General features: G+C 44.5%; 1 protein-coding gene across 1 annotated transcript in view; it reads left to right on the top strand.

Moving 5' to 3' along the window:
• MYO5B (myosin VB) overlaps window positions 1-18,373 on the top strand; it is a 165,110-nt gene that overhangs the window by 135,051 nt on the left and 11,686 nt on the right. The window contains exons 28-35 of the mRNA XM_074812741.1: window positions 2,537-2,776; window positions 4,415-4,512; window positions 10,820-10,897; window positions 13,793-13,994; window positions 14,828-14,921; window positions 16,118-16,261; window positions 17,359-17,510; window positions 17,836-17,925. Of these exons, the coding sequence (XP_074668842.1) occupies window positions 2,537-2,776; window positions 4,415-4,512; window positions 10,820-10,897; window positions 13,793-13,994; window positions 14,828-14,921; window positions 16,118-16,261; window positions 17,359-17,510; window positions 17,836-17,925 (1,098 nt within the window). The remainder of the gene's footprint in view (window positions 1-2,536; window positions 2,777-4,414; window positions 4,513-10,819; window positions 10,898-13,792; window positions 13,995-14,827; window positions 14,922-16,117; window positions 16,262-17,358; window positions 17,511-17,835; window positions 17,926-18,373) is intronic.

Raw genomic sequence — 18,373 nt, 5'->3', positions numbered from 1 at the left:
ATTTTAACATTGGTCCATGAAAACCACCCAGAAAGGAGTAGGGAATTAATTTAAATGTAAACTCGGAGGGAATCCAGGGCATGGGCTCTTGGAGCAGGGTTGTTTGGTATCGCTTTTACAGAATCCCAGAATCATCTCGGTTGGAAAAGACCTTGAAGATCCTCCAGTCCAACCATGAACCTCACACTGACCGTTCTCAACTCCACCAGATCCCTCAGCGCTGGGTCAACCCGACTCTTCAACACCTCCAGGGATGGGGACTCCCCCCCTGCCCTGGGCAGCCCATTCCAACGCCCAACAACCCCTTCTGCAAAGAAATCCTTCCTAAGAGCCAGTCTGACCCTGCCCTGGCGCAGCTTGAGGCCATTCCCTCTTGGCCTGGCGCTGGTTCCTTGGCTCAAGAGACTCATCCCCCCTCTCTGCACCCTCCTTTCAGGGAGTTGGAGAGGGCCATGAGGTCTCCCCTCAGCCTCCTCTTCTCCAGACTAAAGAACCCCTGTCATCCTGACTTTGTTTCTAACCAGAGCACACTTGATATGAGCAGTCCCTGGACTGAGCAGTGTGGCTGACCCATCTCAAAAAAGGGAAAGAGGAAGAGGAAGGGAAAGAGAAAGAATAGCAGGGGTCTTATACAGCAAATAGCAAAAATCAAAGAAGAGCTATTTGTGTAGAAAAGCACTTAATCACTTTCTTCTTACCCTCCACCTGTCTCTGAGAATGATAACAAAAGAGTGGAAAGCAAGTTGATGCTTTAGCCACATGGCAAGAGGAGTTAAACCCGCGTTGGCATTGATGCCCTACTGCACACACACGTCTCCAAACTCATTTTAAAAAACAGTTACAGAAAAGCCAGTGTCTCACATGCTCCCTCTGCTGAGCTATTGTTAATGTGGATGTGGAGGAATTTCTGGATCTAATGCATTTCTTATCCCCCCCCCCCCTTTTTTTTTTTTAAATTACAGATGGTATAAAGTACCTGAATATGCTCTGTTACTGATGGTGTTTGTTCAGCTAGGAGTATGCCGGCTGTCCAGATGCCAGCTCTGCTATTCTGTTCACACCTCTGCTGTGATAAGGCATGCTATTTATAATTTGTAAGGATTTATAATTACAACACCCGTTTCCTATGGAAACGAGTTTTACACAGCTGTGCTAGCTACACACTGTATGAATTGTATAAACAGCCTCCACCACCACCACCCCCCAGCCATTTTTGGATTCATTAACTCGCATCAGCCAAAGCTGATAATGAAGCAGATATTCCATAGATAAGAGGGATCGTGGAAAAAAAAAAAAAAAAAAAAAAGCTGTGGAAAGGGTCAAAAGGCAGCAGGAAGAGGAAATTACCTAGATCTCAGTGGGGAAAGAGCTAGTGCTATTGTAGACACTAGAGAATCCACATGGATGGGGTCAGTCCCTGGGAGAGGCCTGACCCCAAGTCACTGGGACATCAGACTTTGTCAGATCGCTTGTAGGCATATCTGGTTTTGCCCTGTGGCAGCTGGGTGATGTTTCTGTTGGGTTTTGGTGTTCTCTGAGAGGCCTGGGTGCATGGGGACAGGAGGAAACAGTTCTGGGTGCCAGCATGCAGCAGCTGCTGATGGAGGATCTGGTGGGCTGTTGGGATTTGGGCCATGAGCAGGACCCTGGGGGTCAGGCTCTGCCCCCCAGCTGCGACCCATAGCAAGGACTGCCCCATCTGAAGAAGCAAAGCAGCTCTTGACCCAGCTGGATGCCCCAGGTGGGTTTTGAGTGCTGGCAAAGAGCTGCCAAAGGTGGTGTTACCATCTGTTTCCTGGTGAAATACTGAAATAAAGGCTGCTTAGCTGCCAGAGTTTTATTCTGTCTTCCACTGTCATGCAAAAGCAAATAAGCCCTTCAGTTGTCTCAGTGAACACAGCGATGCTCATGTATCATTATTCAGGAGAAGTGGTTGACATCAAACTTGTACTAATATTGCTTTTGCCTGTCAAATGCCAGCAGCTGACAAGACATCAGGGTGAGAAAATCCTCCAACGGCAAACGTTGCACCAGGGTGGGGGAATTACAAAATGTATGAGGAAAGGAGCTGCATTGGGAATTCACACAGCCATAGCTCACCTAATGGGATGTCTGCCATGACGAAGGGTCACGTAAATGGGCATCTTCCAGCTTATCTAATGAATATGAAAGATGAGCTAAACATTGTGGGGTTTGTGGTGATTTCTTGATTGAGAAGGAAAAGGGCTAGAGAAGAAACAAACATGTTTGACTTCTCTAACGGCTTGATTTTATGTTTAAAAATAGTATCAACAAATAAAAAATCTCCCCTCTGTCACCCTGCAGCGTTGTTATTAAGTATTAACAGGCTACTGATTACAGGAAAAATCTTTTCTGAACTACGCATGGCTGGACTGACAGCAAAATCCAGATCCTGGCATGAATCGATCGTCGGCTATGATCATCAGTAATTGAGTTACCTTAGAGGTGTCTCAGAAAAGGATGAGGCATTGCAAGGCAGTTTATCTAAACTGGTTAATGGCTTGGTATTTTCCAGAGGCAAGAGCTGGAGTCGGAGAACAAGAAGCTGAAAAATGAACTTAATGAGCTGAGGAAGGCCATTGCAGATGGAGCAACCCAGAATAACTCATCCAGCGATGTTCAGGACAGTTATAACCTCTTACTGAACCAGCTGAAATCTGCCAACGAGGAGTTGGAAGTGCGGAAGGAAGAGGTGCTCATCCTGAGGACGCAGATTATGAAGGCAGCCCAGCAAAAAGGGACGGGGAAGATCACGGTAATTGAGAGGGTTATGGATTTTCTTTTCCCATTCTGTTGCTGGAAGTTCGCTGACTGCCTGAGTGATGCCATTTCTGCTTTGGTAGGCTCTGGGTGGCAGGATGGCACGGGGAGGTTATAGGAGGTTCTGCCTATGGATAAGATGTTGACCATGACATCATTTCAGACAGCCCAGGGCTACATGTCAATCTGCATGAGGATAGGGAGGCTCTACAGAGAGACTTGGATAGATTGGATCGGTGGGCCAACGTCAATGGGATGAGCTTCAACAAGGCCAAGTGCCAGGTCCTGCACTTGGGCCACAACAACCCCCTGCATGGCTACAGGCTCGGGGAGGGGTGGCTGGAGCTGTCTGGAAGAGAAGGATCTGGGGGTTCTAACTGACAAGCAGCTGAACACGAGCCAGCAGTGTGCCCAGGTGGCCAAGAAAGCCAACGGCATCCTGGCTTGGATTAGAAATAGTGTGACCAGCAGAAGCAGGGAGGTGATAGTCCCCCTGTGCTCTGCACTGGTGAGGCCACACCTGGAGTGTTGTGTCCAGTTTTGGGCACCTCAATACGAGAGAGATCTCGAGGGGCTGGAGCGAGTGCAGGATCCTGTGAGGAGCCATTGAAGGAGCTGGGACTGTTTAGTGTGAGGAGGAGAAGGCTGAGGGGAGACCTCATCACTCTCTACAGCTCCCTGAAAGGACATTGTAGAGAGGTTGGTGCCGGTCTCTTCTCACAGGGAATTAGTGACAGAACAAGAGGGAACGGCTTTAAACTGCAACAGGGGAGGTTCAGACTGGACATGAGGAAAAAATGTTTCCCAGAAGGAGTGGTCAGAGAGTGGAATAGACTGCCCAGGGAGGGGATGGAGTCCCCATCCCTGGGTGTGTTTAAGGGTCGTTTGGATGAGCTGTTGGGGGATGTGGTGTAGGGGAGAACTTTGTAGTGTAGGGCTGATGGTTGGACTCGATGATCCCAAGGGTCTTTTCCAACCTGAATGATTCTGTGATTCTATACATGTCTCATGGTGGTCTGTACTGCTGTAAGGTGCTTTGACCCCACACCTGATGAGGTCTAGCCAGCCCACACCAAGGAACAGCTTCTCCAGCCCTGCACCAAGCTGTGGTGGTCTGAGAGGTTCCCGGTGATGGTTTGTGACAACTGGGTTATTCTGCAAGGAAACAGGATGGGGAAAAAGAGCTTCTGGACCAGATTCTTCTCACTTGATGCTGGTGCAGCTGTAATGTGTTTCTACTGATGTGTAGGCAAGAAGAGAGCCTGTCCCATCACAGTCATTTGAGGGCTTTTTGTTTAGAGCCTGTTCTGATGGAAGAGTATATTTTCTGAAAACTCTCACTTGGGCTTTTTAATTCACCGCCTTATCATTCCTTGAGGTTTTCATATGTTTTCTATTTCAGATCACACACACCCCTTATCTCTGTCCCAGGTTCCTTGCATCCCCCTTCCATCTCCTAATCTCTGCTGCTGTCTGTTTACATCCATATGAATTCATAGAAGCTCTCTAGTCTTGTTCTTCCCTGAGAAAGCTCTGTTAAGGGTGGTTGGGAGTTGTTCAGTATCAGGAACTTTGAAAGACAGGAGGGGATGTGCAGGATGTCATGCTGCTGTGTTTTGCGTGTTGAATTTAGGAGAGCATCACCACCAATGCCAGCTGGCCGAACAGTGACAAGCACATTGGTCAGGAGGACGCGATTGAAGCCTACCAGGGGATGTGCGAGACAAACCGGTAAGTGTGGCCCAAATTTTTCCAGTAGCAGGAGGAGCTGACCAAAGTGTGAGAGATGAGATCCCGAGCAAAATTAACAGCATGTTTTAGAGAGTTACCAGCTTTTGGATTGTGTTCTGGACCTTGGGTCAAGGGTAGGTCATAAAGATGGGACCGAAGATACGTCTTGTCGTGGGTGAGGAGCCCTCGTCATTGGGGAATTGTGACCCCAAGGGAGGGGAGATACTGGGCAGGTAGAAAAGCCAACGTGAAAGTGAGCAAAACTGGATTTTGGCTTTGCTTCCAGTAAACAAATAGTAGCAAGATTAGGATTTGGGATATATTTAAGAGGTCCTCATGCTATGCTGGGAGAACAGCACGGTTCCCCTCTTGTTTTCTCAGAGGCAAAAGCCCGTGATGGTGAACTGAGCTAACAAACATATGCTGTGTTCTCTGGCAGTGCCCACATTATTGGTTTTCTTGTGTCTAAACTGAGAGGAATATTCATTTGATTACAGGTTTCCCATAGGAAGGGTTAATATTGTGAACATGTGTCCGTCCTTATAGTAACAATGGGCTTATATTGAGAGGCATTAAATCAATCCTCGTAGCTATCTAGGAGGATATCAAGTAAAAGTAGTGTCTTGCAAGAAGACAATATAACATGGATTAAACAGCAAGATAATATGTAAAATAAATATTTATTTTATTGCAAGGAAATTGAATGTTCATCTGCTTTTCTCTTGACAAATAGAGATGTTTGAGGCTTTTTTCCTAAATAATTGTGTTCAGCAAGATAGTCAGAAGACCTAACCATTGTGGATTAATGTTTTTTTATAACACAATAGACTTTGCCACTTTGTGAACTGGTGGCAGAAGGTTGTTAGCAGACCAGGCTGGAAAATACCATGACTTAATTCAGATTTTATTCATACCTGTATGAATAAGAGCAAAGGCACACCATCTTTGAAGGCAATATGAAAAATTGTGAAGAGTTGCTCAACACTCTCAGAACTGTGTGACCAGAAAGGTGCAGTGGGAAATCCACATGCCCAGATTGATGTGCCTAAATTCAATGTATATATGTAGCCATGGGGTCAACTTTGGTCATTGTGACTATGCTGTACATCCCCTGAATTTCTGCCATAGTATGGGCAGGACTTTCTGACTTTGTGTCTGTTTGACTTGTTGAGGAGAATTTGTGGAGATCTCTCCAGTTACGCTGTGTGAGTCCAGAGATGTGCTGGCTGGAAGGGCTGGGTTCCACATGCATTGCATTTAAATATAGCTTAAAACCCTGATGGGTGGCCCAAGGCTCTGCCCACATTAGTGCTGCCAGTTTTCACTTTGGCCCAAGGACCTGGAGGAGTGGGGATTGTTGGGGACCAGGACTCTCGTGACACTGGTTTCTCCCCTGGGCATCTTGTCTGGCTGGATCAAGGAACAGGCTTTGGTTGTTTTCAATTTGTTGCCAGTGAATATTTGCTTTCCCAAAGTGAACTTGCTGATGAAATTTCTGCCTGTCCTGCAGTGAGGGTGATGAGATTGATTTAAACATCACCTTTTTATCAGTAAATCAATGGGGCTCAGTGTGCTTCCTCCTGCAAGCTGTGGTTTTTGGCCACTTAATGAATTCTGTGGATTTTCTCTTATTTCCTTCCAACTTTGTCCCGGAGCTGTGAGCACTGGTATGGATGTGAAATCCCATTGTCAGGCACAGCTTTATTTCCTCCCTCAACCGCATTTTCCAGTGTACATGTGTAGGGATGGTTAGTTAGTGTTCAGGTGTTGGTGAAGGAGCTGGACTCAAGATAAGAGTTGCTGCATTCACAGGGCACATGTCTGACCAGGTTGTGCCCCTGGTCCCGAGTAGTAACAGCTATTTGGCCATCCTGGAGTACATGTCCACTCTCACTCAGCCTGCCGGGAGACTCCAGTCCTTCTTCAGCCGTTCTGGCTTCCAGACTTCTGCAGGGAGGATTGAATCAAACAGAGACATCATCAGAAATGCCACAAAGATCTAATTTTCCACAAGAGTACAAATCTCTTTCCTTGCCATTGCACAGGTGAGCTGCAATTGGAGAAGTTACATGTGATGGGGCCTTGGTGTGTTTTGGTCTCTTGAGACTGGGGAGGGGAAATCTGCAGTCTCCTTGCTCAGCTTCCTATTACCTCTCTCATCTACTCTCAGCTTGGCTCTTCTACTACAGTAGCAGTAGCTCTACTGTACTATCACCTTGATTTTCTGCGGCGATTTATCCAATGGCTCGTTAATCACCACCAGCTTCCCCATTATATGGTTCCCTGTGCATTTGTTTGTATATCGGGTTGGTTTATAAACTGTAGGCTGGAGTTGATGGCATTAAAACAGATGAAAACAAGCACTCGGGGAGCATGCGTTATTGTATTTGTCGATATAAATTAACGTTCTCTCCCCCCAGCAAAAATTTGCACGTGTACTGACGTAGCTCTATACCCAGGCATGTCAGCATGTGAAATACAACTGCTTTCTCTTTCTAGTCTTGATCAAAACATATTTTAATGGAAAGCTTTTATGGTGGGATTGCAATTCTGAAGTGGGATTAATAAACAAGAGCCACTTTTTCTCCCACCTGCGCTGCAAGAAGCACTCCCATTCCTTTTTATCCTGATTCCTCTCATTTTGTCGGCTGTTTCTAAGCGAGCTGGATTCTCTTCCACTGGCTCAGTCTGACCGATGTGGTAAAGCTATGGTCCACCCATGGGTCACTCCTAGCTTGAAGTCATCACCTCTTAGCTGCTTAGGCTGGGGATAGAGCATGGCTTTATTTTGGTGGGAGATAGACCTTTTATTTGCTCTGCGTCTGTAATCCAGAACTTTTAAATACAGCAGGAGGAAAACAAGAAAAACTGCCAGGTGGCTCTAACCCTGCCCACACAGTGATTCTCTTTCTCCACACCACTCTTGGCAGAAAGCCCTTTGATGCCAGGTCAAGGGAAAATTTGAGTTAAAAGCAAGCCCTTATAAATGCAGTGAACTTGGTTTTTTTTTTGTTTTTTTTTTTTTTTTTAACTCTTGCTGACTTTCAAGTGCTAAAGGGAAAAGCATCAAGTTAGTTTCCAGCTAATTTTCTGCTTCAGTAACTGAATGTAAAGCTAGGTAGGGTCTTTGTTCCCTGTTTCAGTTCTGGCGATCTTTCTTTCAAGCCTGTTTGATCTTGGTGGAAATGTAGAGCCAACAAAAGACCAGGTGATGATGTTAGAGATGATAACCTGGCAGCTCAAAGCAGATCAGGTGTAATCTTTGAAATTAACTTCTGTGATTAACTTCCAAGTGGTTTCTGTAGAGTACATGGCTTTTTTTTTTGCTTTTTTTTTCTGCTGGGTGAGCCCCACCTACAGTTGCAGTGCAAAGTGAAGGGCTGACACTGGCTTCACATGGAGGATGCTTTTGCAGCTGGAAGAGGCCATCACAAGGAAAGGGTTCATATCTCTCCTTACCACTCTCCAATGTGTCTCTTCTTATCACTGCTTCCCACTGTCATGTACCTAATCTGCGGTGTGCATTAGTTTTCCATTTAATTAAAAAAAAAAAGCATATCTGTGTTTGAAAATGAAATGTCCCTTCTTCTTTATTAAGAGATGATAATTATCTGAGATGCTAAAATTAACATCTCTGGGGTTTGGTGTACGTGCAGCTCCGTTAAGCTACTTGGATCAGGCTACATGGAGAAGGGGAGGTGGGTATTTGGGCAGGAATTTCTTTCTTTTTCATGAAGACAGGTCACCAGCTGCTCCCCCAAACCTGTACCTCCAAGATTAGGATAAAGGAGAAATGAGGCTTTATGAATCATGTCCTTTCAACTCCTTTCAGCCGTATTTGAGAGAAGGATATACCCAGCATTTTACAAAATTATTTTGGCACATACTAATTAATCTAATTAGCTAAAAGGACCTGAACTGACTTTTAATGTCTTGGTCAGTATGAACTCTGGGAGGAGGGAAGCTCAGTGATTTCTGAGTCAGTGCCATGTTGATGGACATAGGCTGAATGATTATTTCCCAGGGAAGTTTTGTCTCGGTATAATGGCACTCCCTTGAGCTGCTTTCCTCATTTACAATGCACGTGATTAAAAAAGGAAGGAAAGCTATTTTTCAAAGGAGGTTATCCAGGGAAAAGTATCTCTTGAAAATGTTGCTCATTGTATGAAATTTCCCAGGTTACTAACATGTAATAAATAGTGAGGATCCTTCCTGTTTTTTTTCTTGGTTTTCAGTGCCTAACTACATGTTCTGTTATCTGAACCAAAAAAAAAAAAGACCTTACTGACAAATTGATCCAAATCGGACCAATAAACCTCCCTCTGTCAGCCTACAGACCCCTTTGGAAACCTGCTATGTATGGGATAAAACAAAAGCTTTAATTTAAATTCATACATACGGCTTTAACAGATGAATTTTCCAAATGTTAATGCCTGAAATATTTGCTACTTTTGAGAAATGCCATGCTCGTACACAAGGATGGAAGGGATGTACAAGCTGTCTGCAGCAGCGAGACACCTCTTGAGTCCTTTCGTGGTAGTGCTGCAACACCACATTTCTTCTCACTGCTTTCCTTGTGTGAAAATTTGCTGTAGAAAGTTTGCATGTTGAGCTTTTCCACTTATATATGCAGAGCTTTCCTTGACAGGGAATGGCATCTGCTGTGCCTCTTTTCAAAATAGGAAGTGTATATTGGCTCAATTCTTTTTTTTTTGTCTGAAAGTTTAATGACACATTAAGTGATTTTTTGTTGTTGTTTGTATTTTATTATTATTTTGAAAAACTGTTTTCTAACTGACATCAAAGCCAAGTAAAATCTCTCTGTAGCAAGTGTTCCTGATCAGGCTGACCAGCTTACATGGCTCATTTGTAATGTGTTCAACACCTCATTAAAGAAGATAAGTGAGTTCCCTGCCTTTTATAACTTTAAAAAAACCCCCAACCTGTTAAAAAGAAACTTTTGATACTAAAGTGAGATGAGACTTTTCAGGGTGTTTTACTGCCTGAATGGATACAGAGGAGATTTGGTCTCATATGGATATAAGGACACGAACATCCAAGGGGTGTTTGGACTGAAAGTTGCTCTGAGGAAAGGTGGATGTGTTTGACTTGATGATTGAGGAGACCTTCAACTGAAGTAGAAGGAAGAGAATTTATTTTAGACCAGTGGAAGTTGCTGCAGAAGGAAGGAAATGGAGAAACTTGCCTTAATGAGCTGATTAAGGATACTGTAGAGAGGAAATGTTAAAATAAACTTTTGTATAAAGTAATCTAAAGTGGTCACATCTAGAGGGATTAGAGTAAAACCAGACAATAACAGGAGGAATAACAGGGATGATTCATTTGTTTTTCAAAGCAATGTAGGAACCCAAGTTCATAGAAGGAGCATGTTTTTCTGAGGGTGGCTCATGATTAATCCAAACCTACATGAAGAAATAAAATGAAAATTAACTAGTTAATATTTATTTCATGGTGGGCCTGTATTTTCCAAGCCTATTAGTGAGATGTGCCAGAGCACAGAAAGTCTGGAAGAGGAATGAGCTGTTCCAAGCTATGAGTATGCAATAAAATACGGGGTTGGGTTATGTGTGCACTGTGAGTTGGAAGTGTATGTGGGCTGTTCCAGCTCAAAAATAGTTAATTTTTGGGGGAAGGAAGCAAGGAAGCCTGCTGGGAGCTGCTAAGGATCACTCTATGCTTTTCATTTTACCCTCACTGTGTTTGGACACCTTCCTTACCCCTCATGCTGACTTCTGCTCTCTCATTTATCCCTCATGGTCCTTGTTCCTCCTTGTTGGTTTGTAAGCATAAGGTTTTAATGAGGATTTGAGCTAGCTGGTGTGGCGTGGGCTTGCCAGTTTTTCCTTGCAATCATACGGGAAACAGTTTATCCATACAGAAACAAAAACTCAGGCTCTGACTTCCAGGAGTTGGGCTTTTTGGTAAAACCAGTAGCATCTCAGGAATGATGATAACTTACCAAGAGGTTGGACTGGGTGATCTGTGGTGATCCCTTCGGACCTGAATGATTTTGGGTTGCCATGTTGGCTGTGGTGGGTCGGGGAGGAAAAGGCTGCATGAAGACACATTTCACACCTGGGGAGGGAGGAGGAGCTCCACTAGCCAGGGGTGTCCTTTGGGGCATGACCAGGGCATGGTTCTCCTTCACCGTCATAGAAAAGGAAATACAATGTAATGAAAGTGTGCTTTAAAAAATAAAATAAGGGTTCTGCACCTTTTCCCCTTCTATTGCAATTGACCTTTTGTCTTTGTCCTCTTGTTTCCTTTTTCTGTCCTTTATTTCTAGCAAGACTGAGGACTGGGGGTATCTCAATGAAGATGGAGAGCTCGGCTTGGCTTATCAAGGCTTAAAGCAAGTTGCCAGGTCAAACACTTTGGTTTTTTCCCACTGCTTCTTCTCCCCTCTCTCCATTTCACTTGCCCTTTTGTTTCTTTCTCTTCCTCTGGTGTTGTCCTCTGTCGGACCTGTTGTCCTCTCTGGGAGCAGCCGGAGGTAGGATATCCAATTTTGGAGGAATTGAGACCCTGCTCTAATTTTCAGAGGAGTCGTTGCAATTCTGATTGGGCATTGCTGATGGTGACTGTTGTCACTAATGCCTGAGCTGTGATTCAGTAAGAATTACGTTACGTTAATAAGAAATTGTGTAATAAAGTTGTTGGGAAGCTGTAATCTCCAGGAATCCCAAAAAAACCATTGTAGATGTTTTTCCCAAATTGTGCTAAAATATAGCACTTCCCTAAAGCATTTTCTCCCAATCCTTGACATCTCAGAAGCGGAGTCCCTGTGTTTGTATTGTGATGCTGTCTGCTTTGCATGCTCCCAGGGATTCTGTGCTCCCATCAATGCATTTTCTATAGATATAAGGAGGAAGGTGCATGGTGGACACAGTGTCATCCTTCCCCATGTCCTGGTCTGGTGGGAAATATCCCAGCAGGACACACCAGGGTCGTACCTGCAACCTCCGTATCTCCTGGGGATGCCAGTGATTCTGTAATGATCTCTCACCTCCAAGCTAACGAACCTTTAGAAAGACAAGTGGAGATTAAAGCAAGGCAGAAGGACTCCTGGATTATTCTTCTGGTTCAACCTGGTGCTTGGAACAGCTGATAATTAAATGTTAATTTGTTAAAATGTGTTTAAATGCGCTCTACTGCTCTCCTGCAGGGTGGTTATAAGGCTCCAATACATGTGATTTTTATAAAAGATATGAAATGAGCTGGTTAAGGATACTGTAGAGAGGAAATGTTAAAATAAACTTTTGTATAAAGTAATCTAAAGTGGTCACATCTAGAGGGATTAGAGTAAAACCAGACAATAACAGGAGGAATAACAGGGATGATTCATTTGTTTTTCAAAGCAATGTAGGAACCCAAGTTCATAGAAGGAGCATGTTTTTCTGAGGGTGGCTCATGATTAATCCAAACCTACATGAAGAAATAAAATGAAAATTAACTAGTTAATATTTATTTCATGGTGGGCCTGTATTTTCCAAGCCTATTAAGAATGTAACTCCTGACATGATTATGAGGCTGGCTGCATTATTGCCCATGTTTCTATAGATGGAAAACATGCTTTTCTGTCTTTTGCTGCAAAATGGTAGTAGAGATTGGGTTGTTTAGATCTTTTAAAAACAACAACAACAACAAAAACCAAACTGGAGAGTGATTAATTCTTTTCATCCAGAAATCTTCCATAGAAATCATGTGTTCTTTTATACAATCCTTAAAAAAAAAACCCCATGCTTAATTGTTCCTGCAGGGAAACAGTTCACAGGTGTGAATCTCCATGAATTTCCCAGTGGACTGAACAGGGTTGTAGCTTTTTCCCTGCTGGCAGAGCTCCATGTCTGTGCATGTCCTGGGTAATTCTAAGCTATCAACACCAGAGTCTTCCTAACCTTTGAGGATTGCTGTTTGCATCTGATGCCAGAGGAGCCGAAGCCCCTGAGCTGGGTGTGTGACTGTCTGTAGCTCTGCCCAGGAGAGCACATCCATGAGCTACAGCAAGGACATGGGCTTGGTCATCCCCCAGGGTTGCTCCTCCTCTTTGCCACCATTGCCCTGTGTAATCTGGGACTAATACTTTGCAGTTTCTGTCTTATTGCCCCTTCCTCAGAGTCCTCATCCCTTCCGGAGTCACTTATTTCAGGCTTCATGAGAGAGCTGGTGGACTAACCAGGATATTTCCATTTAGCAGAGGGTAGAGGATACCCTTAAAAAATCAATTATTGTGCCACTTGCCAGTTTTTCAGCACCCGCATGGGTGCGTACAGGAGGGTAGTTAACATCTCAGTGATGAATCGTTCTTTCACCGGGTTAACAAAGGCATTCTGGTTTAGCAAACGGCTGGATAATGCACTGAATAAATGCCTTATTAATATATGCCTTTCCTCCCACTGATGTTGTCCTTGTGCACAGGCCTGGAAGGAGACCTGATGTAGGGAAAGAGGGGTCAGAGAGGGTGGCAGGACAAATTGTTAGAGAAAAAGTTGGGTACCCACCTAAAAGTGAGACAAGGGCTGGTTTTGGTGACTTCTGTCAGCTAGGTATCATGGTGTTAGTGTTTGTATGTCATGGAGTACAAGCAAATGAGTCTTTTTCCCCCTTCTGAAGAGTCCTGGTGAAGTCAGCAGCGATGATGAAAGCTGAGAGCAGGAACTGATCATAGTGACAGAGAATTGCCTTCTGCGTAGTTTTCTTCAGGTGCTTTACGAATGAAAATTGAGATATATGTGAATATACCTTTTTTTAAAAGCAAAGATAAAATAGCAGCTCTACAAACAACTAGAAGGAATGAAAGGTTTCAGCTTCTGCCTTTCTTGAAACTCCCAGCAGTAGCAAACGAAGCCCCTGGCAGTCCAACTGAACAGAGCCATTTGCAAGATACACAGTTCAGTTTTCAAGAGTAAGAACTGATGTATTTACATTTGCTTCTTGCTAATGGGAAGAGTAAAGGACTCCAAATCTGTGATACGGTTTCAGGAAAAAAAGGGAGATCTTGGATTTTATTTTTTTCTTCCCCCTATTATTTAAAAAAAAACCTCACAGACTTTTGATTTCATGTCTCCAATTTCAAAAGTATTTAATCTGCAGTATATGTGGCAATAATAGCTGTAGCACCCCTGTGTGTGTCAAGTTTTATAGGGAGGTTGACCAGGAACGTCTCCCAGGTTGGCTGACTTTGAAGGATCTAAACTCAAATGGCGTTTACTACCACGATGCTGAAATCACAGGCCGATTGGTGTGGTCCTTTTCTCAGGTTGCTGGAAGCACAACTCCAGGATCAGAGAAGAGAGCATGAGGAGGAGGTAGAAGCTCTGAAAAACCAGGTGGATGCAATTAAAGAAGAGATGGAGAAACAGCAGCAGGCTCTCCTGCAGACCACCCTGCAGCTGTCTCCAGAGGTCCAGGTGGAATTTGGAATTCAGCAAGAAATTACACGTCTCACCAATGAAAATCTGGTAAGAGACTGTACTGAGACTGAGACTGTAAGAGACATAGCTTAAGAAAGAGGGGAAAAAAGAAACAGGTTGAGAGAAAGGAGACAGGAAATGTGAAGGGGAGGAGAAGGCACTGGGGTCTCTTTCACCCCTCCTAAACTCTCTGTGGAATCCTTCAGCATCTCCCACTGGGCATTTGGGAGCGTTGGTACTTGGCTTTGAACTGTTGTTCAGTGGCTATATGACTCTTGTGACTCCCTAGCTACTTTATTTTTTCTGCTTTTTAAGCCTGTCTACTTTGTGGCACTGCCTATTAAGTGAGATCACTGAGGACACCTATACTCTGTAATTACGCACAAAGACAACACAATCCTTTCTGCTTACTTTTATTGGGGTGGGGGGGGAGGCAGTTGCCACTCCAAAAAGTTGTCCTGGCTGATGATAAATTTTCCGTTTCTCACCTCCTGTATCTCTGTGCAAGGTCTGGAATGAACATTGGCCCCTCCTGAGCAGGCGAGGGCTTCTTGCCTTTCTCCACAATGCTAGTATCCAGTGTTGAAACTGTTTAAATATGATTAACAGCCAGGAGTAAAATGCTTTGGGTGGTGAGCTGTGAGTATTGCCTGCTGTGGGCTACCTCTAGAAAAAGCAGACACACAACACCCATGGTCTCTGTGGTTGTATAGACTTTGTGGGTGTCTCCGAGCCATCCAGAAATAACACGGCTGTTTTTCTACCAAGATGCTCACGTGCTGCATAGACCAGGCTGCTGAGTGACTCCAGCCTCAAACTCACCCCAGATGAGTTGTTCTTGAGGTGGTTTTTTTTAACCCAATGCATCTTCTGTTTTTCAGGATCTTAAAGAAATGCTAGAGAACTTGGAAAGCAATGAAAAGAAACTAAAGAAGCAGCTGAAGATTTACATGAAGAAGGTCAAAGATTTTGAAGGTGACTCGGCTGTTGGTAGACTTTGGGGTGGGGGAGCAGCACTCTGGTTTTACTTCTTTGGCCAGCCTTGGAGAGCTGCAGCTTTTTCTGTTGAAGTAAGATTTTGCTCATTCTGGCACTGAACTAGCAGCGAGCACTGAGCTCATCATCAGCGTGACAGCAGAGCATGGAAAGTCCAAATGAAGCTCCTGGGTCAGGCTTAGGCTGCCTTTGAGCGAGCGCAGCTTCGCTGGTGTAGCTATAGCTTGTTGACGTGGCTGAACGTGGTGAACTTGGAGGAGGGTCCACGAAGTGATGGAGGGCGAGTGGTTGCTGGAGGTATTGATCTGATGCTTGGTGTACCAGGGTTTGGAAGGTATTTACAGAAGCCTTTTTGCTTTCATTGCTGACAGTGCTGGGACCCAAGCAGAAGTATAGAGAGGAGACCAGTGGCTAGCAGGCAGCTGCTCTGATCCAGCAATTTTGAGAGGGAATTAAAACCATTTAGGATCAAAATACATTGTATATTCTGCTTGATCAGAAAACACCCCAAATGTGACATCTGTGTTGTATAGAAGGAGCTTCCCATTCTCTGGAGACGCTGTGATTAATCACATAACCTTGTTCTCATGAGCTAATTTCTGAAAACTAGGCATTAAGTGAAATTAAGCTGAATAACTGGAGGGTTTCCATGGCTAGCACAGCTGGTGTCTGTCAGTGTAATTTGCATGCAGCAGGCTGCTGTTTACTGCAGCACTTGCATGCTGATCTCTCCTGTTTTACTGAACTTTTATGGAAGCACAACGCTCAATGGTGTGCCACCACAGTTCTTCAGCTTTACAGCCAACCAGAAGACATCATGCTTAAGTATTTTTTCATTGCCTGGCTAATTTTTTTCCCCTCTGTGAAAATGACACACTAAAACGATTCCCGTAGGGTTACTCACTTCTAGCCTGTGGTTCCTTGGAAAATAAAAAATGACTTCATCTTTTCCTCCTTAGGTCCAACTTTTGCACTCTTTCTTTCATTCAGAACCAGAACTACTGCTGACTGGTAATTCAAAACCTGGTTCTTTATATTTTTATAAGTCTACTGAAGCTGATGACATTATTGGAAACTTAATATATAACGCTTTGACCTGGTGTCTGCTCTAAGGCCAATGGAGGACGTGAATAGTTCTCGATCAACAGGTACCACCTTTCATGCTCTTTTCACAGCATCCCAAACCACAATACCGGTGGAAAGGAGTCAGCACGAGCGTAAAATGCAAGCTGCTGTCCAGAGGAAGGAGAAAGATTTTCAGGGCATGTTGGAATATTATAAAGAAGACGAGCCACTCCTCATCCGAAACCTCATTACAGGTGAGGAACATACTTCGCTCCTGTGCCTGGCTCCTTCTTCTCTTGCCTGGGAGATCTCAAGATAGGCAAATAGATCTCAAATTAATCCCTTCTGGGGCTGCATGTTTATGGTGATGATAGGTAAAGAAGCGCAGCGCTAAGCAGCTAGACCAGCATGGATATAATCCTTAGGGATAGCAGAAAATGGAAGAATGCAAAAAGGAGGCTGCAGTTTTCAGAGCAGCTCGTAACTTCCTGAGCTTCGTATGATGTGGTAGTAGATGGGGAGGGGATAGCAAAGGATGGACCCCAAGGATTTTGCGCAGCAATGGAACAAAGGCGGTTTGGTTTATGAGATAATAACAGATAATAATCTTGTGAGTTCTTTTACACTGGAAGGTCTGATCAGAATTGCTGCAGCATCCCCTTATTCAATGCTGTTAGAGAAGTTCTCCTAAGTGTTAGTATTTACCATCACTCTTTAACCCCAGCAGAGTCTAGTGAGTATCTGAAAAGTGTTCAAAGAGCAGTGCTCGCCCGCTGCTGTGGTCTCTGAAGTGCCCCTCATCAGACAGGCTTTTTCTTTAGAGACTGCAAATTCCCACAGCTACCATTAGGATTCAGTATCTCGAGGGAAAGAGTGATTAACTACATCATGAATTCAGAGGGAGGGGTTTATAACCTGTGGGAAGTATTCCTGAAAGCTTTGCGGAGTTTTTCTAAGGCTATTTGTGTGCTGCTTGGGCAGGCTTTGACATGGTAAAGATGATCTAGTGCTACGTGTGCATCCCTAAGGTGTAAGGGGGTAGTGTCATAAGCCTCAGTGCAGACACTGCTACCTTCCCGAGCCCTAGTGCTGCAGCTTTTCTGCTTTGGCTGGCCTCAGCAGGTCCATCTGTCCTGCAGCTGGACCTCTGGCTCTGTGTCCATGCTGCAGAGAGGGATGCAAGTTGCAGAGCCAAAATTTAGCTTCCCCAGGGCTGGGGGGAGAGTGGTTTGCCTGGGTAGGTCACCAGCTCTAGTGTTCCCTGCTTCACCTGGCAGTTGGTGAATTTTAAGAGGATTTAAAAAAAAAAAAAACCCAAACAAAAAAAAACCCAAAACGCCAAACCTTCTAGATCTCAAGCCCCAGGCAGTGTCTGCTACTGTTCCCTGCCTTCCTGCCTACATCCTCTACATGTGCATCAGACATGCGGATTACATCAACGATGACCAGAAGGTGCACTCCTTGCTCACCTCCACCATCAACGGCATTAAGAAGGTGCTGAAGGTAAGTGTCTGTTTTCTCTTGTCCTGGGGTTGAGATGGTGTAGGATGGTAATAACCATGCCAAACTGTGTGATATTCAGCTCTCATAGTGGTTTTCAAATCACTCTTATAGCTTCCCTTTTTAGAAGAACAAGGAAAATTATGATCTTAGCAAACAAAATTGTTTGCCTTTCCAGATTTAAAAAAAGTTTGCAGGGAACAAATGGCTAATACTGCCCATCTGCAGAGAGACCCTTCTGATTCTAGCTGGGGAAATACTTTGTCTTGCTATGCCAGTGTCCCCCACTGAAGGGGACATCTCACATGTTCTAATTTTGCTCCTCCAGAAACACAACGAGGATTTTGAGATGACATCATTTTGGCTGGCAAATACTTGTCGCCTCCTGCACTGTTTAAAGCAGTACAGCGGAGATGCGGTAAGAAACTCATGGCTGATCTTGAGTATGTTGGCATCCCTCCATGAACGGTCTTCAGGTCTCCTGGGTCTAGTGGCTTCCCTCTGGCTACCACATGGGGTCACCTCTGACTTTCCTCCTTTATTAATATGGATATAACATGAGGCAGCTCCTAGAATGATAGAATCACAGAATGGTTTGGGTGGGAAGGGACCTTTAAAGGCCATCTAGTCCAACCCCCTGCCATGGGCAGGGACATCTTCCACTAGATCAGGTTGCTCAGAGCCCCGTCCAACCTGGCCTGGAATGTTTCCAGGGGTGGGGCATCGACCACCTCTCTGGGCAACCTGTGTCAGTGTTTCACCACCCTCATCGTCAAAAATTTCCTCCTTATGTCTAGTCTGAACTAGACCAGAGGTTCATGGGACGTTGCACTGAGAAAAGACATTTGAGAGCTGAAACCAGAACC

Source organism: Strix aluco, chromosome Z (assembly GCF_031877795.1).
Source record: "Strix aluco isolate bStrAlu1 chromosome Z, bStrAlu1.hap1, whole genome shotgun sequence".
NCBI lineage: Eukaryota > Metazoa > Chordata > Aves > Strigiformes > Strigidae > Strix > Strix aluco.
This window is presented reverse-complemented; position numbering and strand designations above follow the sequence as displayed.